The following is a 27,088-nucleotide window of genomic DNA, read 5'->3' as shown; positions in this document are numbered from 1 at the left end:
TTTAATCTTCTGTCTCTGTCAGGTAACAGCAGCAAGTCTCGTGTGATTATTTAACAGAGACTGTGTCACAGTTAGGGAGAACACAGCTGTAGCTCAGGGAAAGTGCAGCAGGAGCATTTTATAACCAGTTTAAAACTATTAGGGTATATAGTATAAGAAACACAAAAATAAAATGTGGCCAAATAATAGCAAATGTAGACACACCATTAGCTATGAAATACAAGTATTATAGAATATGTGTAGTTTTTAATCTCCTGCACTTTCAGTGTAGAGAACTTACTTGCCATGTGGGAGCCCCTGGGCTCTATCCAGAGCACTGCCAGAGAAAGTAAATTCAGTAAGTTAACAGAAACAAAGCACAAAGCTGTGAAAGTATGCTGTTACATGTGTATGATGTGTATACTGTGAAAGTGTTCTTTTACGTGTGTATGATGTGTATACTGTAAAAGCATGTTCTTATGTGTGTATGTGTATACTGTGAAAGTGTGCTTTTACATGTGTATGATGTGTATACTGTGAAGCAATGCTCTTATGTGTGTATGATGTGTATATTGTAAAAGCATGTTCTTATGTGTGTATGTGTATACTGTGAAAGCATGCTTTTACATGTGTATGATGTGTATACTGTGAAACCATGCTCTTATGTGTGTATGATGTGTATACTGTAAAAGCATGTTCTTATGTGTGTATGTGTATACTGTGAAAGCGTGCTTTTACATGTGTATGATGTGTATACTGTGAAAGCATACTCCTGCGTGTGTATGATGTGTATACTGTGAAAGCATGCTCTTACACATGTATGGTGTGGATACTGTGAAAGTATGCTGTTACATGTGTATGATGTGTATACTGTTTTTGGAAGTTATTGAAAGATCTGAAAATAACTTTCTAAGAATTTGCTTTTCACTCTGTGTCTTCTAGCACACATTGCTCCATTTTTTCCCTACAAAGCTATGTTGGACACTCTTTTCAAAATCTTATAACTGTGAAAAATGGTCATAGTTAATATTTCTTCATTGTTCTAACTTAAGTCTTTATGGCTTGTGAGTTTTTATTCTATGAGATGGAGAGCATATCGCCAGAATAGGGCACCATGAGAACCCCTGCTCTGCGTTCGTGGCCTCTCTGATATTAAACTGATTTGGAGCAGCTCATGTGGGCCAGGGCCTGCCCACCATGCATCAGGACACACTTTATTTATCTTATGGTCGGATGGAAAGAAGAATGTGCAGTTCTTCACTTAAAATATCTAGATAGTCAGGTTCCTCACTTAAAATTAGAAAAGCCATTAGCCAAGAGACCAAGTGATTCCATTAGCTATATTTTTTTAAATAAAATACCTGGTTAGGAATTTAAGTTGACTCTTGTGTAAGCAGTCAGTAATATGTACTTGTTGAATATACCTTATGTGTATGATTTGACCATGTACATACAGTAACTGAGTATGGTTACCAAGAAAGTATATTCTAGTACTCAGTAATAATACATAAAATATATTATATTTTATGATTAATGATGCATTGAATGAAATATCTTTATTTATGTCTTATGATATTATGCAGTAGTGTTTGATTTTGCAAAATGATTGTTGATTATCTGTACCTCCCTGGAGTCTTAAGAGGGTCTTGCTAGTTAACCACAAAATTAAACACATCTGAGGACTAATTAGTGATGAGCAATAATACAATTAGTTGGAGGTAATTTGATGCCTAGTATCAAATAACCCTGATATTATACACACATGGTACATACTTTTTAATGGAACAGAGTAGACATTTAATGAAAGCAATTCAACCCCTACTTGAGAAGGATGAAAACAGTGCCCTAGATGGTCTGCTCTGGGAATGAATCAACATTCACACATACAGTCCGAATTCAGACTTTCTAAATATATCGAAAGAAATATCATGATTGTTAGCATAATTGAGTATCAGTGCTTTTTGTTAAAAACCCTTTTTACCTAATACTTATTGTAAAGGTATTTGGAGCCACATCTGTTTAAAAAGCTTTATAGAAGTATTTTCCAAAGTTGGTCCTCATTATCATAAATTCAGTAGTATAGTAAGAGTGAGCTAGTATCCTTGTTGAACTGTAGCTACTATTTTATGAATGGAGCCTATTTAAAACACTGCCGTCTTCTCAGGACCCTTCTAAAGAGTGCTTCTGGAGTCTGACATCATCACTGAGCATTAAGGAGTTGTCTTCTTTGAAACATGTAGCCAAAGCACGTGTTCACTTTCAAGAGCCTTACAGTACAGCTTCCTATATTTCCAAACAGTTGTAACGGTTATCTGACTTACATAAAGTGGCTGATGGCTGACACCAAATAGCTTTTAAAGTGAATACAGACGGAGAGGGGATTGCATGTTTGGCTACAGTTCAGTGATTTTGTTTTAATCAGTATTCAGAGTGGAATCTGTGGAGGTCTATCTGTAGTAGTTTTAAAGAAGTATTTAAAAGGAAAATTTTATCCATTGCTTATTTCTCAGTGACCGCTTGCTGCCTGAAGATGTCAGCTCCTTTCTCCCTGTGAGATGCGGTGGGAAGCTTGTCACTCACTGGCTCCTTTGCTCTTCCCCTGCAGCACAGTATCGCTGAGAATAGACTGCTGCCTCTCACGGCCGTTGGCATGCACTTAGCCCAGGTGGTGAAAGCTGGCTACCCGTTGGATATGGAGCGAGCTGGCCTGACCCCAGAGGTTCAGAAGATTATTGCTGATGTTATCCGAAACCCTCCCGTCAACTCAGGTGATGAGTGCAGCCCTTCTCTGCAGCCTAATGACCTGAGTCAATGCAGATGAAGTAAACAAGTGGTTCACTCAGGTCCCCGTTAACAGCACGGACCCTTCTGCTGTGGTGAAACTTGCCTTTGGTGACTTTTATTTTAGGAAAAAAATTCTTTCTTCCTCAACAGAAAGTATACCTTCTCTCTTTTCAGATGATAATCTTCCCAGTCATGTCCAAATTAGGCATGTTTAAAACTCCATCTTTCTTCATAGTCCTTCCCAGCAGCTGACTGACTCCTCATTTTCTCCTAAACGTCTCTGGGTCTCTGCCGCTGGTTTCTCTCTCTAACAAGTCAGTGGCGTCGGTCACTGACATGGCAGCCTTGTAGCTCCAATAGGTCCAGGCTTGATAGACGGCTCTCCAGTTCAGAGTACCAGCTGTTCTTCAGAAGACAGAGGTTCGGTTCCCAGAACCCACATGGTGACCCACAACCACCTCTAACTCCAGTTCCAGAAGCTCTGACACCCTCTTCTGAGCTCTGTGGGGACCAGGCACAAATATGGTGCATAACTGTACATGCAGGCGAAACATCTGTACCACTCCCCAGAAAATCATTCATTCTCATCCCACTGAGGAACCTCAGCTGTGCCACAGAGCTCAGCCCCCTGCTTGCCTCACGGAGATGTTTAAGAAATGATGCATTTTTTAGAGGAGTAAAGTAGGGGCATATTAGAGCATTTTCCTCTTAAATACACAAGTATACAGTCAGATCGTTAAAACGGCACATCTGATTTTTAAAAATTCTGTCTGTTAGACTAGAGTAATTAATGGTCATCTTAAAAAAAAAAACAAAAACAAAAACAAAACTGAGTGAATTCCTACTTTTTATTACCTGAAATTCTTTCCCATTTGGAAACAACTAGAGTTGTGTCCCCAGCCCCAAGAATTTGTAAAGTGATAAAGCAACAGAATTACCTAGTGAGAGTCTTTCTCAAATACAGTCTGGCTATAGTTTGATTTTCTGTACAGACCTAGGTATAGAGAAAGCATGTTTAGACAGGCAAATTTGAGACTTAGAGTGATGCTTGTACATCCATGATTCTAAGTTAATGAACTGATAGTTTTGGAACTTGGTCAACGTGGATCTGCTAAGGTTAACTTTAAGTTCATAAGTTTTAAGACCCAAGGGCCAGATGTTAGACTTTGTGGTAAAATATCCAGAGTCACTCAATTGTGAGTCATCTTATGAGAAAACTGTAAGTCTTCCTGACAGCTGACCAGTCTGTTAGAGATGAAGGAGGTGGAGTGAGGAGAATAACGTTTACCATGCAGGCTTAGATTAAGGTTGTATCAGTCTTTATCCATTGTTTTAGGGAAAGCTAAAGACTGGAGTTTCGCCTAGAAATACATTGTCTCTTAGGACTCAGACACATTTTGATAACATGTTTGGGCAATGTTATGCAGCAGTGCTTCATTTTTTTTTTTTTTTAAATTGACAATCCTGTTTGTTGCTGATTGGCTGCTGTCCTGAAACCATGGACTGACAGATGGAGTTAGTCGAGACAGGTAGATGCAAAGGCTTTGGCAGTAGACACACTAGTGAGTCAGTCTTATCTCTGACAGTTCATGGTTTGGGACCATTAGCACATGACCCAAACCTTTCCAGGTCTTGGTTTTCTTCATGTATGAGACAGAAAAGAATACTATTTTTATCTTTTACAGAACTGTGGGAAGCACACTGGATACCAGACAGAGAGCCTTGGTACATCGTACATAGTAAACAGTGGTATTAGTGAAGGACAGTGATGAAGTGAATGCTAATCTCTAAGAGCATTTTAAAAATACCCTTTAAAGCTCATTACTTTTATATTCCATCCTTTTTATAGTTAATTAAAAATCTAAGAGGCTGGAGCTAGAGAGATGGCTCAGTGGATAAGAGCACCTGTTGCTTTTACAGAGGACCCGGGTTGGGTCCCCAGCATCCACATGGTGACTGTCAAGTTCCAGGGGATGTCCAAGAGTCTTCTATAAAATGTAACACTCAAATACATGTAACACATATCTGGTACTTTAAATCACATTATATCACATATAATATGTAGCTACTACACCATTAAATGCTATGTCAGTTATTACAATGTATTGTTTGGGAAATAGTAAGGAGAATGTGTGTACATGTTTTTTGTTTGTTTTGAGACAAGGTCTTGCTGTGTAGTCTAGGCTATCCTTGAATTTGTCCTCCTAAGTCTTCTGAGTGCTGGGACTATAGGCATATACTACCATACCCAGTCTGTGGTTGATGAAACCAGGATGTGAGACCTGTGGCTTTGATGAAGAGCCAACAGATAACAATGGTAAACTGTATTTTATAGAAGCGTGTGACTTTGAGAATTCTCCAGGCTATGGTGGTCTTTTGCGTATTTATATACTAAATAGTTGAGCAATATTCTTGAATAACAGCATCAAAAAAGGACTGTTCTAACTCAACTCGTTACCATGTATCTATAGAAACTGTCTGACTTGGCTATGGTGAAGAGTTGAGTTGCTGTTAATTTAGTTTCTAAGTTTTGTGATTATAAAGTTATAGAACTTTTGACCAAGAAACAAAAGTAGAAACCCTTTTCTCTTTTGCATTCCCAATCTGTTTTGCATAGTGATGGGGGGGCCTATGGAACTGCAAAAATAATTTTAATATCATATATAAGATTAATGATTTACCAAGTTTTAATTTTTACTAATGCCATTTTAAGTCATATTGCCAAATAACTTAAAAGTTATCAAAATAAAATGTAACTTACAATTTTTATTCAGATTCAGGTTTATTAAGTCTCTTGTTTGACTAAAATAAATTAATTTTATGCCCTTTAATGTTTTCTAATACCTTTAAATACTGTCTACTGTAACTAGTGCCCTCTATAGTCTGAACTTAGTAATTTCCATTTCTGATGTTAGAAGATTAATTTTTAAATCCATTTTTCATTTTTGAGGATTTCATACACAAATACTGTTTTTACATCACTTCTACTCCCCCCCTCCTATCCAGTTCATTGCCGTCTCTTACATCCCATCTCAAATTCAAGACCTCTTCTTCAATGATTGTCATTACACATATGTGCACATGCACACGTGCACACATACACCCCACAAACAGAAGCTACTGAGTCCATTTAGTGTTCTTTTTTGGGGGGGAGCTGAGGATTGAACCCAGGGCCTTGCGCTTGCTAGGCAAGCACTCTACCACTGAGCTAAATCCATGTGCATCCCTCCCGAAGCTGCACGCTTGGTCGAAGAGGACGACCTTCCCCGAATAGAGGAGGACCGGCCTTCGGTCAAGGGTATACGAGTAGCTGTGCTCCCCTGCTAGACACTTCCAAACAAGCTCTCAAGGTCTATTTAGTGTTCTCAGTGTATGTATGCATAGGGAGGACCAACTTTGTAACTTTTAAACTATTTCAGTATTTTTATGAACAAGTTTGTTTGAAATTGAAATTTTACACAATCCCAAATTGAAATTTTTTCTGTACTTTTATAATAGTAACTCAAAAACAGAGTAATTGTGAATTGAAATCTTATTTTTGTGCACTCTTGTTTCCCATCTAGATTTTTCACTCTGTAACTTTGTGTTTTTATGATTTTGTGACTTTTTTATTAGTTTGTCTATGTTTATATAATTTCAAACTTCTTTTGTTACCTTGAGTATCTTAACTATGCTTGTATGATGAACTGTGAACCAATGGCTGAGGAGCCTCCATGGAACTCCTGGCCCTCTGGATAAGTGAGACAGTTGATGAGCTTGAACTGTTTAGGAGGCCCCGGGCGGTGGGACCGGGACCTGTCCTTAGTGCATGAGCCGGCTGTTTGGAACCTTGGGCTTACACAGGGACACTTTGCTCAGCCTTGGTGCAGGGAGGAGGGGACTGGACCTGCCTCAACTGAATCTACCAGTTTGAGCTGAATCCCCAGGGGAGACCTTGCCTTGGAGGAGGTGGGCTGGGGGGTGGGCTGGGGGGGGGAGGCTGAGGGTGGGAGGAGAGAGGACAGGGGAATCTGTGGCTGATATGCAAAATTAAATTAATTATAAAATGAAAATATTTATATAAAAAAGAGATAAGTAAGCTATTTAATTAGGTACCTAGATAATACTTGGAATAATTTCTCCGATTCCTTATGTGCATGGAACTGGAAAATTGAGGGTAGCTTCCACAAAGGGGTGACCCGACCTTGTTAAAGCACCAGATGGGTACAGCCATTGCTACCGTTCAAGTTCCGGGATATGCAGGAGGGGGCGTGGCAGGAGGTAGAGTTAATACAAGTGACCAAGCCGTCGTGCAGGATGTCTTCAAGATAGTAGTTGCTTAAAGACAGAACATGCCTGCAGAAGTGTGTAAAATACCAGTGACATGTACAGTCATACAAAGTCTATGTATACCATCACTCTCAGTAGTTAACCTAGAGGTAAAGGTTTGTGTGCTGTAGCTTTTTAACATATTTTCAATTTTAGAAGTAAATTTTATTCAAAAATGAAGTAAGATTCTTTTCAAATAACCTTAGTATAATATTATTATAGTTTAGTATTTTGATTATTTTCTAAAAAAATAGTTTAAATACTATACTTACACCATAAAATTAAGGATGTGTATTTTCATTATCTAATTTTAATAACTCACAGAAGAAAATGAATATAATACAGTATAGTTAGTTATATTAATTGATTGAAAAATGGGAAAATTCAGTGACTTCTCTGGAACAGCACTACCCAAAAGAAATATAATGATAACCACAAGGACAACTTAATTTTCTAATGTCTACATTAAAAACTAAATAGATACAATTAATTTTAATAATAGTTTTAATCTGTATACTAAAATATAATTTCAATGTTCAATTAATCTAAAGTTCTTAGCAAGCTATTTTACAATTTTTTTCTCTAGTAAGCCTTTTCAGTCAGGCATTTTATGTTTATAACATGTCTTCTGATGCTAAAGTTTAATTGGAAATACTTTAGATAGTGTGCTGGTGCATGGGTTAATCCCAGAGCTTGAGAAATGGAGCCAAGAACATTAGTAGCTCAAGGTCTTTATTATCTACACAGTGAGTTCACGGCCAGCTTGGGCTAGAAGAGAAAACAGCAACATCAAAAAAATACTGATTCGTATTTAGATTTCATAAACTTTGAAGTTGAACAAAATGGACTGGTATGGTATTGGTTTTTAAATTTAATAATTAATTTGAGTTAATTCCAGATGTTCAACAGCATGTACTTGGTTAATGGCTATAGTATTAGATACAGCACAATTTAGAGGTAATTGACCAGTGTACGTCAAACTGCAGTGTATCTAACCTGGGAACCAGCAACCCCACTCCGAGCAATCCAGAGATATGGAAAAAAAAAGCATGTACTATCATGTTCATCAGAGCATAATGGTAAAGAAAAATGGAAGACAACGGGGGCTCACAGTCAAGCCTGCTGTGTGCACAGAGCAGAGTACTGCTCGGCGCTGGTGGGACTTTTATGATAATCACAATGTTGCATCGACCCCAGAACAAATACCATTTTAATTGGGTTGACATGTTAATCTCATTAATGATTTTGGTGCATATTCAGTGCATAGTCCTTTCTAAGACTATGCTTAGCACCAGTCTTAAACCTGTAATGTATATAAATAGCCAACTGCACGACTCCTTGTTAGTTATTTATAATTTTTATTTGTGCCTTAAAAAATCTGTTTTGGATGCGTCCTTGAGCAAAGCCAAGCCACCGTCTTTGGGAGAAAAGAAGAAATAAACCTGGAAATATCAACATTTTAAATTCATGTTTTCAAGGTGTCATCCGAGAGTTTCTTGGTTTCTGATCACTGAGTTGAATTGAGTGTCAGGAATGCTTGATGTGTTTTATAAACTAAGTGGAGATGAATAAGTAGGTTCTGGGTTGCTTAGTTTTCTTCTACTTGACCTTGAAGAGGAGTATGACATGGAAAGGAGAGGACATATAGTAGTTTATCTGTAGGAGATCCTCCACGGTGTATAAATGTGACTGACTGATACAACATGAGTTAAGTGTGTTGCCACCACACATGTGAGCTCCTTGATTCTGAAAGCAAAATCCTGTGACAGAGTTCTGTCACTGGTGTTCTGTCCTATACAACAGGGTTGACTTTGAGCACTGTACATCTCCAATTCTTTATTAAAACAATATCATGATGAACATAGTCTCCCAGAAAATTCACCTATGATAACCATTTTATGTAACTGATGTGGTTTGTTATGCTATGTATTATTGATGTAATTATCTTAGAATATTGTTCACAAGTATCAATTACTTATAGTTTAAGAGTAATTTTTTTTTGTTTTGTTTTGTTTTTGAGACAGTGTTCTCTGTGTAATATCCTTGATTGTCCTGGAACTTACTTTGTAGACCAGGCTAGCCTTGAACTCACAGAGATCTGCCTGCCTCTGCGTTCTGAGAGCTGGAATTAAAGGCTTGTGCCACCAAGCCTAGCAAGAGTAATTTTTAAAAGAACGAATTTGTGTGTGTGTGTGTGTGTGTGTGTGTGTGTGTGTGTGAGAGAGAGAGAGAGAGAGAGAGAGAGAGAGAGAGAGAGAGAGAGAATTCATGCATACATGATACATGAGTGCAGGTCTCTGCAGAGGCCAGAAGAGGGCATAAGATTCCCTGCAGCCAGAATTATGATTACAGGTGGTTTAAGTACTTGATGTGAGTGCTGGGAACTAAACTTGGATCCTCTGTAAGAGCAATGTGGGCTCTTAACTGTTGAGCTATGTCTCCAGCCTCAAGAATAAATTTTTAAGAGAAATTAATTTGTAACCAGCATTTGGAAATTGAAGCACAGTTTCCTTTAACAAAGGGTCTATGCATGGTTGTTTTTATTCTCAAAAGACAACTTAAAGAATGACTATGTAGCATCCTTAATATTGACCTGTTCTGGAGCTAAGGGCTTGGGAGGAGTTATTTGGGGGAAACCGTGATGTTACTCTATTTCCCTTAACGATGTTACCATTTGGGCAGTTTTCTTCCTTTGTATAAAGTGTTGCATCATGTTCACCTCATAGTTTTCTAAATGTTTTCCTTAACTTGTGTTGGTCTGGCTTTCTTATCTTTTGCAGATATGTATAAAGTTAAACTCATTAGAATGTTAGTTCCTGAAAACATCGACACATACCTTATCCACATGGTAATTGAGACCCTTGAGAGTGGTTACAGCAGAAGCCAGCCTTCTTGCGACCCCAACAGAAAGAGATGTTTCTCCAGCTCTGAAGAGAGCTGTGAGAGCTTTAAGAAAAGCAAGGACGCAGCCACTGATAGCAAGGTATCAATTACAAGTAGGGTGTTTACAAAGTGTCTCTTTGCATGCATGCTTGGTGGATACACTTTGATCTGTTGTAATATATAAATCTGTGTGTGCTGTTCCCTTTGCTTTTCAAAATATATAAGAAAAGCTGTTTTTAAAAAGAAAGTAAGGGAAGTATAATTTATTGGGTAGAATCTCAGCTTAAATTTTACCTGTGTTGGCTTTGTGATCTGGAGAAATACACCTCATTTAGAGATGTAGTTAATGAAGTTAGCTTTGTGTATCATGACAACATACATGGTTTATGGAAGTGAAGACAAATTTGATGATAAATGCTTCCCACAAGTTGATTCTCGTGTTCTGGTATGAAGATTGTACTCTACAGGTGGATAGTTATGGTTATGAGCATAACATAGGGAGTCTTTTGTATAGTTAGAAAAAATATACATTCAGTGTTATGTTAGATGATATTAAAATGCTTTAAAAATGACATTTTTGCTAGCTGGGTGGTGGTGGTGCACACCTTTAATCCCAGCACTCTGGAGGCAGAGGCAGGCAGATCTCCATGAGTTTGAGGCCAACCTGGTCTACAGAGCAAGTTCCAGAACAGCCAGAGCTACACAGAGAAACCCTGTCTTGAAAAACAAAAAAACAAAACAAAACAAAAAGAACCAGAGAACAAATCATTCTCTGGTGTGACTATGAATTTGCAGGTTTGACCTTTGATACCTTCAGGGTCTACATGACATGCTGATAGTAGATAAATAAATTCTGAGCTTTTCATAACTCACTGAAAGTATTCTAGCTCTCCCACAGCAAGCTTGGTACGGTAGCTTGTAGATGTTAACACTTGTGTTAGAAATGAGGCTCTACATTTTAGCACTACAGTAATCTCTATAGGGTTTCCAGCACTGGGCTCTTATTCTTCTCAATAGTGTAAAAATAAAGAGAACTGATTTTTTAAAAAATTAAATTGGTCCTTTAAAATTCTCTACTTTAGTTAGCTTTGGGTATTACCTTGTTTCCTTAAGCATAAAATGTTAATATTTTAATATTCAATATGAATTTCAATATACAATTCCTTTTCCTAATTACCTTTGGCTTTTTTTTTCCTTACCTGTGAATATTTTGAAACCTTTTAAAGGCAGAAAACACAATAAAATATAGAAAGTAATTAATAAAGCATATAAAGTCATCGTTCTTGAAATGATATAAATTATACCTTAGGCACATTTTACTTAAATTATGCTACCTTATTATAAAAGCCTTTAAATGCATCCATCCGGTAAGTAAATTAACTTGGCTAAGTTCTAAGGAGTATTCTTTTTTTTTTTTCTTTGCGACAAGGTTCCTCTGTGTAGTTTTGGTTCCTGTCCTAGATCTCGTTCTGTAGCCCAGGCTGGCCTCGAACTCACAGAGATCCCCCTGGCTCTGCCTCCCAAGTGCTGGGATTAAAGGCGTGCGCCACCACCGCCGGCTCTAAAGAGTATTCTTATTAGCATGATTTCTGCGCTTTTATTCTCAGGCTCTAGTGACTCCGCGTCATACTCATATTTGTACCGTTGTAGGTTTGTAGAGCACTTACCTACTTCAAATAGTTATTTTTGTTTGTTTCTTCATGTGCAGATGGTATAGCACAAAACATCCCTTTTGTGTTATTATATTTTTTTCAAGGACTTTTGACCAGGGCTAAGGATTTTGATAGACGAGACCCTAAAGTCACATGCAGAGTGTTATGCATGTGTATAACTTGTTCTTTTTCTGAGAAGGGGATCTGTGGTCATCAGGAAATTCCCAAAGCAGTTTACAAAGCAAAGATTTTTTTTTTTCATTTATCCAGTGAGTATATTTGAGTGTTTGTTGCTTCCTGGCCACTCTGCAAGGAGCCGTGACTGAGTCAGTCTACTGGCCTTCGGCTACCATGCGTGTTGGAACCTGTTTCCTTTTTCATGTGCTCAATAAACTCTGTGTGTACATGTGTATGTGTATGCCTTCCTAGGGCATCACATTCATCATCTTTTGAAATTGTTTTTTTTTTAAATTGTTTTCTTTAAAAGCTCTTAGACTTGGGGCCTTGTGCATGCCAGATGAGTGTTAGCCTAAATTCACCACTGTGATCAACCTGAAATAAACATGTCATACTATGTAGATCAAAAATAATGTCCAGTTTTTTACTGAGCCAATTAGTGCCTGAACTTGAGTTTGTTGAAAGACAATAGTGAAGCCAGTGGGATGTTCAGTGGATAAAAGCTTTTGCCTATGCAAGGCTGATGGTTGCGTTTGATTCCTAGAGCCCATGTGAAAATGGCAGATACAGTGGCATGCATTTGGAATCCCAGCATTCCTATGGTGACAGGGAGGCAGAGGCAGGAAAAATGCCTAGAAGTTTGTAGGCTAGCTAGCATGGAGTACACAGCATAGCAACATGCTAGAAAGCAAAGAAAGGACCCTTGAAGGATGCCTCTCACTTCCACATGGGTGTTGTACTATATGTAGTGTACACACACACACACACACACACACACACACACTCACACACACACATTCTAATAGTAATAACAAATCATCTTTAAAGTGGATGGTAATGGAATTTTAAGTAAATGCTGAAGGAAACGTAATTTTTTCTCTTTTATTTATTTTATTTTATTTATTAGAATTTTTTTCACCCCCCACAAGAATTCTATAGATATTTCTATTTCATTTTGTTTGGCTGAGGAGAATTATTCAGGATGTCTGGGTTACCTTTACAGCTCTTTTTTCCATTGTATGAATATTTCTTTGTCTCTCTGTTTTCTATAGATGTCATCTGAAGCGTCAAAGAGAAAATTACCAGAGTGGTTTACCAAAGGAAGTGTGCCCTCAGCTGAGATGGGCAGCTCATCAGTGGCCAAGACCAAAAAGAAAGGTCTTTTTAGTTAAGATGACTTGTGTGTCCCACTGTCTTTATTCCTGTAAAGAATGAAAAGAAATATTTTAACTTTAAATTTCTTAAGGTCTAAAGTAAAACGCACTGAAACATTGAGCAGCTGGCGTCTTTAATTGCCCGTTAGTAGTTGAGATAAGGCATCTGAATGTCTAAGACCCAAATACAACCTGGAGTGCGACGTTGGGTTTCCCTTCAGAGCCCTTGCCTCTGTCTCATGTCTCAGTCGCTCTGCTTCCCACAGTACTGGACGTGGGAAACGTAGGTTGTTTCTTTGACATAGAGAACGGGGAGAGGTTGTGTACTGATTGATGTGAAGCGGTCTTAAGTTGCCAAGATGGTGTCCTGTGAATGAAGATAGCAGGCCCATGTTACAGATGGTCCTTACTTCCCTGTGCAGATGCCCGTATGTGCATTGCCAGACAACATCAGTGTCCCTGACCAGTAAGTGACACACTGGCTTCCAGGTAGATGGGGGAAGTGCTGAAAGGATTCCAGGCACAAAAGCCACTAAATACTGTGCATTTTTTACAGAATGTCTACTATTTCTCAAGTAAAGCAATGTCCTCCATACTGAATATTAAATATGTTTAATTTTCATTTCTTTATTTACTGTGAGTGCTTCAATGTTTGAAGATGCCAAAACATGTATGTCTTATGTTTCTCAAAGAACTTAAAAATTTAAAACTCGGGGCTGGGGATTTAGCTCAGTGGTAGAGCACTCGCCTAGCAAGCACAAGGCCCTGGGTTCGATCCTCAGCTCCAGTTAAAAAAAAAGAAAAAGAAAAAGAAAAAAGAAAAAAGAATTTAAAACTCGACTCTGTTCTGGGTAAACTTGTGTTATTTAACTTTAAGCAGCTCACCATATAGCTTTTGAATCTATTCTCAGCCTTTGAATAACTTCTTTTGTAAATAGAAATGGACTGTTATTAAAACAGAAGAAATACATGCTTGAGTTCAGAGTAGTTCAAAGAAAACTTCCATTAGGAGATAATCAAAAGCTGCTTTTTGTAACCTGCCAAAGTTTTATATATTCATTTTCTTAATTTGTTATAACCGTAATATGTGAATGAATCTTATTATAAAACTCCAACTATACTTAAAACATAAAAATCCCCATGTTCTCATTCTTCTGCTTCCTATTACAGAAGGTAGCTCCCATTGACTATGTCACGGACGTTCTCTAGTTACTTCTATTTTTCTGTGCCTTAACATGTATTTCTCCAACACACGAGTTGCTGTTACTATGGCCTTGAACTTCATGCTGGGTGCAGTGGCCATCTGTAGGAAAACCCCTGCTTAATTATTGGAACTATGAATTGAATTGGATAGATTCTTTTTTATATATATGAAATTGAAAAGCAAAAATTTGCTGGCAAAAATTATGCTTGGTTCTTTAGATCTGGTTATTTAGTTAGACTTTTTCTCCAGACTAAATGAAGTTAGCCTGTTGCTTTAAAGAATTACTTACCAGTATTTATTCTCAGTAATAAAACTGAAATTTCTAGTAGAATTTACAATCTTGGTGAACTTGTATCCTTCACTAGAAACCTAGGCAGCTTTTCTTGACCTGAAGACTTTTCTAATGAGATGAATAAAGTAAACACATGATTTTTTGATACTATCTAAAGATTTTTCTCTATCTGGAACATCTAAGTAACCCAGTGGAGGTGGAAAAGGGACCAGTAAGTCTCAATGTAACCGAGAATGAAAAGCTGATGACTCTCGTTTCCTATTACACACCAAAAATAATCTTTAAGAAACATCTATGGTTTGGGTATAGCTACTGTTATTTGAAAAGCTATTAAAATGTCCTGTCTTTTCCAACTACGTATTTGTATGAATTTGGGTTTTCCTGCTATACCTCAGGCCAAGCAGCGTGTCCAAATAGACTGGCTGCGGAAGATTAGGACCTCAGCCTCTTCCCGAAACTCACTCACACAATGAGAACATTACAGAAGTGAAACAGTGCCATCCTGGACAAGCTTTCATGAAAATGTGTTTTTAAAAGGAGCAGTATTTTTGTTCAAATGTAACTGGTTTACTATGGCTATTTTTAAATGAGTCAATAAATCTTTGGAAAACCTCTCCGATCTGAGTATATATCTTTGAAACTGCACATATACTGAGTAACTGCAGAAACCAGGAAAGTAAAAAGCAACCATGAGGGTGTTGAAGAAGGAGCCTGGGGATGGGGTGGGGGGGGGGGGATAGCACAGGTGCTGTGAAGGGAAATCGGAAGAACAAGGCAGAGACTTTAACTGCAGAGGGGGAGGAAGAACAACCCAGAAGGAGAGGGAAACTGACACTAACCATATGTTATTTTATGTTTATTTAAAAATACATATCTATGTATAATTGGGCTTGGTTTGGTTTCTTCAGACAGGGTCTCGATATAGCCTTGTTTGGCTCAGAGCTCACAATGTAGAACAGGCTGGCTTGGCTGTATGTGTTTGTGTGTGTGTGTGGGGGGGGGGGGTTGGTGGTAAAATAAAGTTATGCTACCTTGGGTAAAAATGTTCCCCTAAGTAACAATAGACTACTCACAAAATCTCCCATGCTAAGTATGAAAAACCTCCCTTCAAGTTGTTGGTCAGGGAAGTCCAAGAGTCTTCCCCAAACAGTACAGGCTCCTGCCTGCCTGCAGCCTTGGTTGCCTCTGGAAACCTGAAGGTAAGAGCCTGTTGCTGAAGACACCATACTTCAGGCACAGGGTTTGGAGAAACCCCACTGGAACTGACATGGAAGCCCCTCCCTGAGGACTGGCTCTTCTCATAGTGCAGGAAGATGTTATGCAGACTGTCAAGAAAGAAAAGCAATCAGTAGTTGTAGCCATCTGTAAAGCCTGTGAACCACGACTATGATCAGTGTGGCAAGAGAGCCCCAAGGTCCAGTAGTGATACTTATATCTCAGGGGTAACCAACAGCTGTCTAGTTGAGCTTACAGCCCACTTAGTTGGAGGGAATTCATATCTAGTACTGTAAACCTAGACAACTACCTATGGCTGATGAGTTCATGGACCCTAGAGGAGAGCCTACTGCTGCTGCTTCCTAATCCAGTAAAACTTGTAACTTCATTCTAAACACTTATCCCCTCATCAACGAAGCGTCTTTTTTGCAGCACAGACCATTATAGAAACCCCCAACTGGTCAAAATGTGGAGAACTTACCTTGGGTTGCCCAACACCCAACCAAACATCTACAACACAATCCCTTCATGGTCAAGGAACATTGTGGAAGAGAGGATAGGAAGATTGTGTTAGCCAGAGAACCAGGACTTCTGCTGTGGGATAGTGACTTCTGTATATGACGTGAAAGCTACATCCATGAAATCTCAATGATTCAGTCACCTAGACAAGACCGGCATAGTGACATGACCAGTTGACATGCCAACACTGATGGCGGAAATCTCACAAGGCCCCACCTCTAGAGGAAGAACCATAGGTGATCAGTGGCTGCTGAGAGAAGGCATTGAGTCTTCTAGGGTCCATCTTTCTAATAGGTTATGCAATCCAAAGTGGTCAGCCCTGAACCTAAAAGCAACACTAAATGGATTTCATATATACATGTGTATACATGTATAACAGTAATTAAAGAAGGGGTCATGTATTTGAGAGCGAGTTGCAGGAGGACACTGGGGAGGCTGGAGGCAGGGTGGGGAGGGGTGGAAATGTAAACTGAACACTCATGTATGAAATTCTCAAAAAATTGAAAGTATTTCATCAAAGTTGAGAATTCTCACTTTTAGTTTCTAAAATGGTAAATGTTAATGATGTAAACCACATTAATAAAAGCTCTTTAGGATGCTCTATTTTTAAGAATATGTAGTGTCTTACAAGATGTTTTGAAAACTATTACAGTATATTACTTGTTATATGGGTATACTATGAATTATTTAACTGACTTCATATTGCTTGATAGGGAATACATTTTTCTGCTAATTTGAACAGCAGTTCCTTTGACCTTTTTTTTGAGACTATCATGTGGCCTTTAAGCTTGCTTCAAACTTGTGATTTGAGTTTTGGGATTGCAGATGTGCAACACCATTGCCCAGGATTGAACATCCTTGAAATGAAGCTCCTGCAGGACAGACAATGCCTTGTGGGATCTGCTTGTCTGTTATCTCTTAGTTCATCTGACACTGTTCCTGAAGATGCCCAAGCTGGCAGTATTGTCCCCACTGGCTGTTCTTTCCTCTTACAAGACTTTCTGTCGTCTATGGCAAAGTCCTCAGTCCTTCTCATTTGTTCAAAGTGGCAGGGAACTCACCTAGTACACTGAAGACCGTGGCTCCGATCCCAGCACTGCCCAGTACACTGAAGACCCTGGCTCCCCTCCCAAGCCCTGTTACAACAAAACAACATGATCTTGATTTATTTAACATCATAGTGCACTGTAGTCTCTTAACTGTTCCAATTTACCAAACAGTACATCCCACTTCCAATATACCCGAAGTTGTGCTCAATGTATTTGCTGTTGATATCGCTCTGTATAAATAAAATGCTGATTGGCCAGTAGCTAGGCAGGAAGTATAGGCAGAACAAGCAGAGAAGAGAATTCTGGGAACAGGAAGGCTGAGAGAAGAGCCGCTGCCAGCTGCTGCCATGAGTACCAGCATGTAAGATACTGGTAAGCCACGAGCCATGTGGCAAGGTATAGACTTATAGAAATGGGTTAATTTAAGATGTAAGAACTAGAGAGCTAGAAGCCTTAGCCATTAGACCAAACAGTTTAAATTATATAAGAGTCTGTGTGTTTATTTTATAAGTGGACTGCGGGACTGCCGGGGCTTGGTGGGAGCTGAAGAGAAAAACTCCAGCTACATGTATTTCTGTGTGGTGTTCCACGAGAATATAAATTCAACAGGAGGAGGAGTGATTTTTGTCTGTTTTGTCTATAGCTGTGTCTGCCACCTAGAGAAGAGTAACCCCAGGCAGGAAACCAGAAAATGTTGAATGAATGAATGAATGAATGAATGAATGAATGGGAGTATCCACGAGCTATAGGATCTAGCCAGAGCTGTTTCAGCTGTGGAGGCATAAGGACCCTTAATCATCTTTACAAGTCTATCTAGCCATAGGTCTTACTTCTGTTGAGATATCTGGGTCACATCTAGTCTCAAATCACACGGACCACAAACGCTTCCGTGTATAACCCTAGCCATCAGCGACATATACTATAGAGTCCAGAGCCCTGCTATTTATTAGCTAGGCGATTGGGTAAATCACTTAGAAACTCTAAGCCTCATTGATATACATGGTAATGTTTAGAGCTATTACTGGGACTAGATACAATGTGTCTAGATAGACTGTTTAACAGGAGTCAGAGCGGGCCATAGTAGACGATGGATGGATGGAATATCAGCCCTTGGGAGCTGGAGGTAGGAGGAGCAAGAGTGGACCCCGTCTCAAACATAAGCAAACAATCTGTCCCTCTTGCAGTTGTTACTCCCTTGTAACTGTAGGGGCATCTTCCAGAAAAGACAGTAGTATCTTGTTGTCCAGAGTAAGGCAGCCTGTCTCACAGACACCGTGGACATCACCATGGACCTGCTCCCTGTCTCTAGTTGTGCTCAGCCAGAAGTCTGTGCCAGCAGCCTGAAGTGAACTCATTTCAAGGCAGATTCTGGCTCTTAGTTGGCCTAACACATTTATCAAGTGCTTACTGTGTGCAGAACCTAGTTCTGGAGCCAGGGACACAGTAGTGACCAGAGGAAAAGCAAAAGGGTTCCCCTTAGAGAGAGTAAGCGCATGCATAGTTCACACTGGGTGAGGGGAGACTCTGCAGAGCTGTGAGGGTTAATTGTGACTTGTGACTCCAGCCTTGAGCACATCAGTCCACGATAAGCCTCTCATGAAAACCATTGTATAAGAGAGGAAACAGGCTTGGGGCATTTGGAGAACAATGTGCTTGTGAACAGTGAATAGGAGCTATTGTCATCCTTTCTATAGGAAAACTGCAGGAGAAAAGAATCGGGAGGTCGCCTACCAGCTTGATGTCCATGGGTCAGTTAGACAGTTTTGACGTTTAGGGACGCTCAGCTAGATTTCTCAGTGTACCAAGGTCATGCTTTTTGATGAACAACAACAAGAAAAATAGAGAGGGATGGACATTGCAGGAGTTACCAAAATAATCAGAGTAATCGGTTGTTTGCATGAAACATTCTGGTTCATAAAGTGGATCTCCATTAAATCTCAGTCTGAAGTATGCATTACTTTTAATTCTCTCGAGGCTTATCATAGCTGATTGTGGATCTTCAAACCAAGACAGAGTATTGACTAAGACAGGAGGCAGCATCATTACCTGGGGCTCTGCAAGCCTTCCTGAGAAGGCCTTGAAAAGCCCCCCGCCCCCGTTTTGGTAGTAATAATTTATTATTTTCATTGACTCATTTGAGTTTTATACTATTTTAAGCATCCTTTAAGAATGTGTGAGCCCATGTTGTCTTAAGTTATTCATTTGCTTTGGCTTGTTTTCACACTGGCCAAACTAGTTAGCCTTTTACCACACTGGTTCAAGACCACCATCTGCTGGTCAAAATTGGCAATTTCAGGTAATGTGGTTTGTAGGAAAAGCGGGATCATTTTTGGGTCTTAATTTGGTTTGGGTCAATCCACTTATCAATGTGATCACTTATCTAGTACAAAACTGAAAATCGAGAGGAAAAGATGAGCATGGTATACTCCTTTCTGGTGTGGAAAATGGGGACTCAAAAATTTAAATTTATAGCCTGCTGTAGTCCACCATACACTCACCGAAGAGCAAATGTGACAAGCAGAAAAAAGAAAATGGACCTGTGTTCAGTACTTGTGGTGGGTCATTTGGATATGGAAATGGTGTAGAGAAACATGGAAGTCCTCAAAATCTTGACTTACTATGAATAAATGCAAAAAAATATACAAAATAGACAGATTGTTCACTGCAGACAGAGTAATTAGATGTATGTGATATGAAAACAGAAGAAAGGACTGTTGGAGGCATTGGCATTGTGGGGAAGGGGATGGGAATAAATGAGGAATGAAAGAGGGGAATAAAATGAATAAGAACTAAGTGAAATCATGTGAGAGTATGCAAATACCATAACGCAACCTACTGCCTTGTGGCTTAATGGTTCCAGCACTGAGATGGGAGGTGGACCCAAGCTCCACCCCCAACCAAGAAGCCATCTGCAATTGGTACCTGCCAGCAAAGGAAAAATTAGTCTTCTTCAATAGAGTCTCACTGAGTATGTGAACCATTCTTTTGGGTAGGTCCTGTGCTCAGGAGTGACCTGCTCTTAGATGACCAACACGAAATTACCTCAATAGTATGTCTACAGACTTTTTTTTCTCATGTGGCTTTGCTTGGCTATTTTGTTTTTTTTATCTTATTGATATTTTGCTTGGGTGTTTTGGTTTCCAGATTTGTGGTGTGTGTGTGTGTGTGTGTGTGTGTGTGTGTGTGTGTGTGTGTATGAGTTTCTTGTTATTTGTTGCTGTCTTTTAGAAAGAGAAACAAGGGCCATGGAGTTGAGTGGGTAGGGAGGTGGGAAAATTTGGGAGGAGTTGGGGGAAGGGAAAAGTGTGATCAGAATATAATGTGTGAAATTTTTTTTGTCAATGAAAAAAACAAAAAAGAAGGAAGACTGAATTCCCTAAGGGCCAGTGGATTAAACCATTGCTGACATCATGAATTCCTTAAATGTTGATGCTGGCTCTGGCAGCATCATTTGCTTGATGCCTTTGTTTACAAAAAAAAAAAACTGTGACAATATTCCACTAGTTTTATATTGCTTTCTTTCTTTTTTTATACATTTATAATAAAAAATATACCTATGCAGGCTGGCTGAAGGCATCCACAGGCCTGCCAGGTGCCACTCAGTTCAAGCAGGTGAAAGACACCCAGGGGCCAGGCTGGTCTTCACAGTCCGGGCTAGCTGAAGACATCCACAGGCCTGCCTGTTGCCGTTAGGAGGAGCAAGTACATGATGGAGAAAAAGAGAAGCAGAGTGGTCTATACGCTGTGGAAAGAGGCAGAGCTGAAGAAGCAAAGATGGTGAGGAGCAGGCTGAGGTGGGTTGCTTGCTTGCCACCTGCAGCTAGGGTGATGTACAGGCTGGGGCTGCTGCCAAGGGCCCTGTATGGGTCCATGGCCCTACAGCAACCAGGGTCTGAGTTGATGTCCATGTTACCACCAAGGGCTGTGTGGATGCCCTGGGTCTGGTTGGTCACCTGAGACCATGTTGGGATCAGAGGGCTATGCTGTCGCCTGGTCCATGTTTATCTGGGTTACCTGCGCTGCCACCAGGGCCATTGTGACATTTAGGCCCAAGCTGCTGCTGCAGGGGCTATGTATGGGTCCGTGGTCCCGCTGTAGCTGGGGTCTGTGTTGATGTCCATGGCCCATGTTACCACAAAGGGCCACAGGAACCATGTGTGGTTTTATAATTATACCTAAATTAATTTTAAAATGGAAGGGGAAAAAAACCACTTACTACTGTGAAAAGCTAGGTAATCCCACCTTTAGAAGAAAAGAAGAAGCAAACATTAACTTTACCTTTCTTTTTGAGTACTGCCCTTTTATTCTTGTGCAAAACAACCTTGATAACCTCAGACCAGGGTAATACCGAATCAGTATTTGAATTCCCTGTGGGGTTCTTCACTGGTCAGCTGACCACACGCACAAAGACACACAAATAGAATCACATCCTGGACTTATGCGGTTGTCTGTGTCTTTTAAGATTCAGGAATTTGGACTCTGACTTTACTGAGAATTTACTGCAAGGTTCATTTGTGGGGGAAAAAAATCAGAACGAGATAGAGATAATTATTGATTTGTGGGGAGATAAAAAGTGAATGCTTCTGGTTCTAAGGCTGCCCTTGGCTTGCCAATAATTGATTTTGTTTCTGAGAATAACAGGAGGGATTTAAAGCAGTGTGCAGTTATGGATTTTCTTCTGCCCGTTGGTCTGCGTAATGTGCCTTCTCTGTGTCCACAGAGCACCCCAGAGCTTTCAGAGGCTCTAAGCTCAGGTAAATTATCATCGTGCCCACATTCATGGGCAAAGGAGTGCTGTTTACTTTGGGCCCGGTTCCGTGAGCCACAGTGAAGCTGAAATTTAGATTCCTGGGCAGCAGGAATCTCAAGCTAACTCAGCTGGTCCTTTGGGCAGAGCGGAATCGCGCATACTTCTCTGCCTTCATGTGGAAATCTTCCTTTGACTGGTGGTGAGACAGTACTGTGGCTATGCACAGTTCTCAGGGCCTTCTTGAATTTTCTTTCCTGCTCTCCCCACCACAGAAAATGCAGCCCAAAAGCTCATAGACAGAGTGAGAGCTCCGCTTGCTCCTCCTTGCTTAATTGTATGATTATTTCTAGTCTTCAAATCTACTGCCTTGGAGGGAAAAGTTCATTTATGGCGAGAGCATGTCCTTAAATATCATTCTGCTTAGATACAACCCATCTGCAGGCTGCTCATCCCCGGTTGTGATAACTATAATCACAGGATAACATCGAATTACAAGTTGTTAAAGAGGGCCCTTCTTTCCTCCCTTCCTCTCTCCCCTTCCCTTCCTCCCCTTCTTCCCTCCCACCTCTCTCCTTTCCTTCCAAAGTCCATCCTGTTCTTCTTCTCTTCTTTTCTTTTCTTTTCTTTCTTTTCTCCCCCCCCCCCCCATTTTTGAAGTGTTAAGGATTGAAACCAGGGCCTTATACATGCTCGGCAATTGTCTTAGAAAACAACATGATCAAAAGCAACCTGCAGAGGAGAGGGTGTATTTGGCTTCAGGATATAGTGCATCATCAGGAAAGCCAAGGCAGGAACACAAGGTAGCAATCTGCAGGCAGGAACTGAATCAGAGACCATGGAGGAAGGCTGCTGATGGGTTTGCTCAGCCTGCTTTTTGGTATCACCAGGATACCTACCTAGGGTGTCACTGTCCTCAGTGAGTCAGGGCCTCCTATCTACATCAATCATTAATCAAGAAAATGCCCCATAGGTTTGCCTGCAGGCAATCTGGTGGAGGTAATTCTTTAATCAAGGTTCGCTCTTCTTGGATAACTCCAGCTTGTTTCAAGTTGCCTCACATCCACACCTCCAGCCCTCGTTTAATTTCTAATTGTGAAAAGCACCAAGGCAGTTAGACAGCCCTGAACTTCACAACTTAGACAAGTTATTTCTTCCCGTGTTTATCATGGCAGGAAATGTCAGTGGAGGCCACGCCAGTTGCTGTAATGGACCTGCCCATCTTCATTGCAAGCCTACATATCAGCACTCCCACTTGGCACATGGTAGCTGAGGTGGCTCTATGGCAGTCCCTTTGGTATACTGATTGATGTTTAATTGTCTGAAATTGCCTTTAGGGCTAAGCTTTATGTCCCTGCTACCATCAGTTAAGCTCCCATCTTTTATGAGTTGGAGAACATCATCTGTGCTTGCCTAGAGCCTGCTGGCAGAAGTCAGACATAAAGCAGGAACCTCAATGTGGTGACAGGCATTTTCCAGATGTTGTTAAGGCTGCGTTCTTTTCACTCTTCACAGGTTGGTGTTTGCTGTTCTATAACTCAGTACAAACTCATGTCTCTGATTCTTTACTCTGGAACTCATGCTCTGGTTTCTATCTGGTCCCTTCTTCAACATTCTTACTTGGGTACTTCCTGTTCGTCCTCTGGTACTTCCTGTATTCCCTCAAGAAAACCCATTCCATAAGAAGACATCTTCTTTCTTCGTTTCTGCCCTGAGAATATCATGCGTCTCTGTGAACTTGCTGGAAAAGATGATAATGGCCCTGGGAACCAGCTTTCAACTAGGACAATGAGCCAGTCTTGGGTAGGTAGTTTTTTTGTTCAATTCTAAGGTTATGTTCCTGTCAGTAGATTTGCTAAGCAATCACCTAATTTGTCCACTAAGAAGCAGGTTGTATAAATAACGAAGTATAGTCTAAATAAAGAAAAGCTCACCACTTACTAAGAGGAGACTGGTTTTTTCTTTAAGAGTAATTATCCCCAGTTTTGTGCTGCAGTATAGTGGGCCTTTCTTGATGTTCACGAGTGTTTGGTCATTCACCTGGGCCTTACCAAGTTTTAGTGTCTTCTTTGTTTGTCAAACTATCAAATAAATACGGTTGGGTTCTTTTAATGCACAGTCTCTTGAAGGTGAAATGATACTGTGAATTTGTCTCAAATCCTCCCTTCACATGATAATCCTAGCACCCTCTCCTATCTCTCTTCAATAATCTTGACATCATTAGCTTGTCCTATCAGCAGAGCACATCCTGGAAAACCAGAAACTCTCCCCATGACTTCTTTGTCCCTTAAACTAATCTCAGTTTTTACTATATACTTTATCTCTTTAGAAATAAATCATTTGCCATTTTTGACACACAGACTTTTGAATGGAGAACTTACTGTGGTTCGAAAGAATTTAAAAGCCACATGAATATGCCTACAGATTTCCTTTAGGAAGGTGTGTACTCATGTATAAGGCTTTAGCTCCATGCCCCAAGGCAAGAGGTCTATCTCTTGGATGTTCCTTTGCTTCCCAAGGTGCTTAGGCCCCCAGATCTCTAGGGTTGTGTTTGTAGACTGTGCCCAGCTTTGAGGCTTCTATTCATCTTTACCCTGGTTTCCTCCTGAGAGTCATAGGTTCTTCCCTGTAAGCAAAATGGCTCTTACCCTTTTCTTTGGCAAATGTACTTACTGGCCATGTTCAGAGATGGACCTAGCCTTCTCCCTCAAGATGTAAAAAAGCCATCATTCCTAGGAGAAAGGTGTTTTTCCATTGTGAGGAATTTTGATGAACAAAGTTACCCCTGTCTCTGTAATTTTCATTCACAGCACATTTTCAGAATTAGTTGAGAGGCAGTGTATATTTGGAACTTCATGTCCCCAGACAGCTCTTCATTTACTTTTCCTGTCTGGGACAGATACTGTGTATCAATTGTCTCTATATTTTCCATGGAGCCTGTTCTCCATATGATGATATTTTATTTTATTCTGAGAGCTCCTCTGGCCACAGGATGACTGCCAGGACACAAGATATTGCACAATGGGACAAGTTATACAAACTGTCTGTCTTAAATGTCAAGGCCTGGCTGAGGTAGAGAAGATGCTGTGCTGGAGGCATCGGGACTGAACTCTCAGGGTCCTGGAATGTTGATGGAGCTGCTGTCTTCCTCTGCATCATATTTAGTGCTAGCTAAAGACTGGAGCTGCTTAAGTGATCTCACTTTTGTCTATGACAATAGCTGCTGTACTGTAATCAAACATTAAAATGAAGCAAAATATGCCCCACTAAGACTATGACAGGTTTATTCCTACCCGAGACAGGTACCATAATGATGCTAAAAAGAAAAGTGTGAGTGATGGGCTGGAGATGTGGCCCAGTGGTGAAGAGAACATGTTGAAGAGGTCCTGGGTTCAGTTCCCAACACCCACATGGTGGCTCCCAACTATTTGTAATTCCAGTTCAAGGCTTTCTGATGCCCTCTTCTGGCCGCTATAGGCACTGCACACACATGGTGAATATATACACACATGCAGGCAAACACTCTTACCCATAAAATAAAAAATAAAATATTTTTTAAAAAGAAAGGAAGGAAGGAAAAGGAACAATGCAGTTACAGCAGTGTCTTCTAAAAAATAAAAAGACACAATGGGAAAGGAGGGCTTGGATATGGGAGAAGTTGGAGAATGAGTAAGGGGTCAATATGATTAAGATACATTCTATAAAATTCTCTAAGAATTAATAAAATATATTATTAAAATGGCATCACAGAAGTTGATATGGGATTGACTACATTAGAAGAAGAAAGTAAATTTCCCAGCTCTGCGTTAGTATATATAGAGGCTGGTTGTGTGAGCCAGTATGGGGCTAGGAGAACTTGAAGGTTTTGCTCAAAGACCAATGAAAAGAGTAGAAAAATACAAATTCCAAAGTGGCATGTGGTGTAATGTAGCTTTTTTTTGGTTTTTCGAGACAGGGTTTCTCTGTGTAGCTTTGCGCCTTTCCTGGATCTCACTTTGTAGATCAGGCTGGCCTCGAACTCATAGAGATCCGCCTGGCTCTGTCTCCCGAGTGCTGGGATTAAAGGCGTGTGCCACCACCCGGTGTAATGTAGCTTTTTAAAGGGACCATTTTGTGTGATAAACAGGGGGGTTGTCTATGAAGATTCTTAGAAAATCTAGAGATGTGTGTGTCAGGCTCCACATTTTCTGAAGACTATTTTCTCCTACAAATAATGAGTGGTGTTTTGTTTTCTTTTGGGATATTATAATTTGACTTTGAAATGTTCTCTACAGGTTCACATTTTGAATGCTTGGCCCTTTACTTTGTATCCTGATTTGAAAGGCTATGGGACATATTAGCATGTGGGCCTCATACATTACTAGGGTAGGCCTTGGAGGTTGGACCTGTTCCTTGTTCCGGCCTGTGTCCTGTGCTTTTTCTTTGCCGCCATGTGACTAGCCTACCACTCTACACTCCCACCTTCACAGACAGATGGCCCCAGGGCTCTGATGAAATCTCTCTGAAAATGTGAGCCACATAACTTTACCCCTTAAGTTGTTTCTGGCAGGAAATTTGTCCTAACAGTGCACATAATAATGAACAGAAAAATCGGTACCAGAGAAATGGGATTGGGACTGTTGTAAACCTGACATGCGGTTCTTAGGCCTTCATAAGGGGTTATCAAGAGGAATCTTGGAGAGCTCGGAGCTGAAGCCAAAATGCCCTAGAATTCAAGCAGAGATTGGTGGGGCATTCTTGTGGGAGTTTAGGAGACCAGAATGCCAATGGCAAAGTGGACATAAAGACTGCTTATTAAGTTCCAGGCAGGAATAAGGACTTTATTGGCAATGAAGCCATAGACAGTTTGTATCGTTTCTTGTTGGGTATTCTATCACAGCAAAAACAAAAGTAACTAGTACACATACCACCCAGGAGGCACCCATTGGACATACTGATCAGGTTACTACAAAATGTGTTTCTTAGCAAACATCAACCAGGTGGCTGGGTGAAGAGTTAGTTATGGATGGCAAACCAGGAACCGGGTTTGCAGTTGGTCTCATGTTTGAGTTATGTTTTGCTTCATTACTAAAGAATTTGAAGTCGTTTATAAAAATACAGAGCAAGATAACCAGAATTTTATGAA

General features: G+C 40.1%; 1 protein-coding gene across 3 annotated transcripts in view; it reads left to right on the top strand.

Annotated features, from left to right (window-relative positions):
- Wrn (WRN RecQ like helicase) overlaps window positions 1-15,047 on the top strand; it is a 117,623-nt gene extending 102,576 nt beyond the window's left edge. For all 3 annotated transcript variants that reach the window (XM_036166499.1, XM_036166497.1, XM_036166498.1), the window contains exons 33-36: window positions 2,585-2,747; window positions 9,852-10,054; window positions 12,836-12,941; window positions 14,829-15,047. In XM_036166499.1, coding sequence (XP_036022392.1) covers window positions 2,585-2,747; window positions 9,852-10,054; window positions 12,836-12,941; window positions 14,829-14,869 — 513 coding nt within the window. In that variant the 3' untranslated portion in view covers window positions 14,870-15,047. The remainder of the gene's footprint in view (window positions 1-2,584; window positions 2,748-9,851; window positions 10,055-12,835; window positions 12,942-14,828) is intronic.
- Window positions 15,048-27,088: the final 12,041 nt, after the last annotated feature.

The sequence above is a fragment of the Onychomys torridus genome, chromosome 17, assembly GCF_903995425.1.
Source record: "Onychomys torridus chromosome 17, mOncTor1.1, whole genome shotgun sequence".
NCBI classification, from domain to species: domain Eukaryota; kingdom Metazoa; phylum Chordata; class Mammalia; order Rodentia; family Cricetidae; genus Onychomys; species Onychomys torridus.
This window is presented reverse-complemented; position numbering and strand designations above follow the sequence as displayed.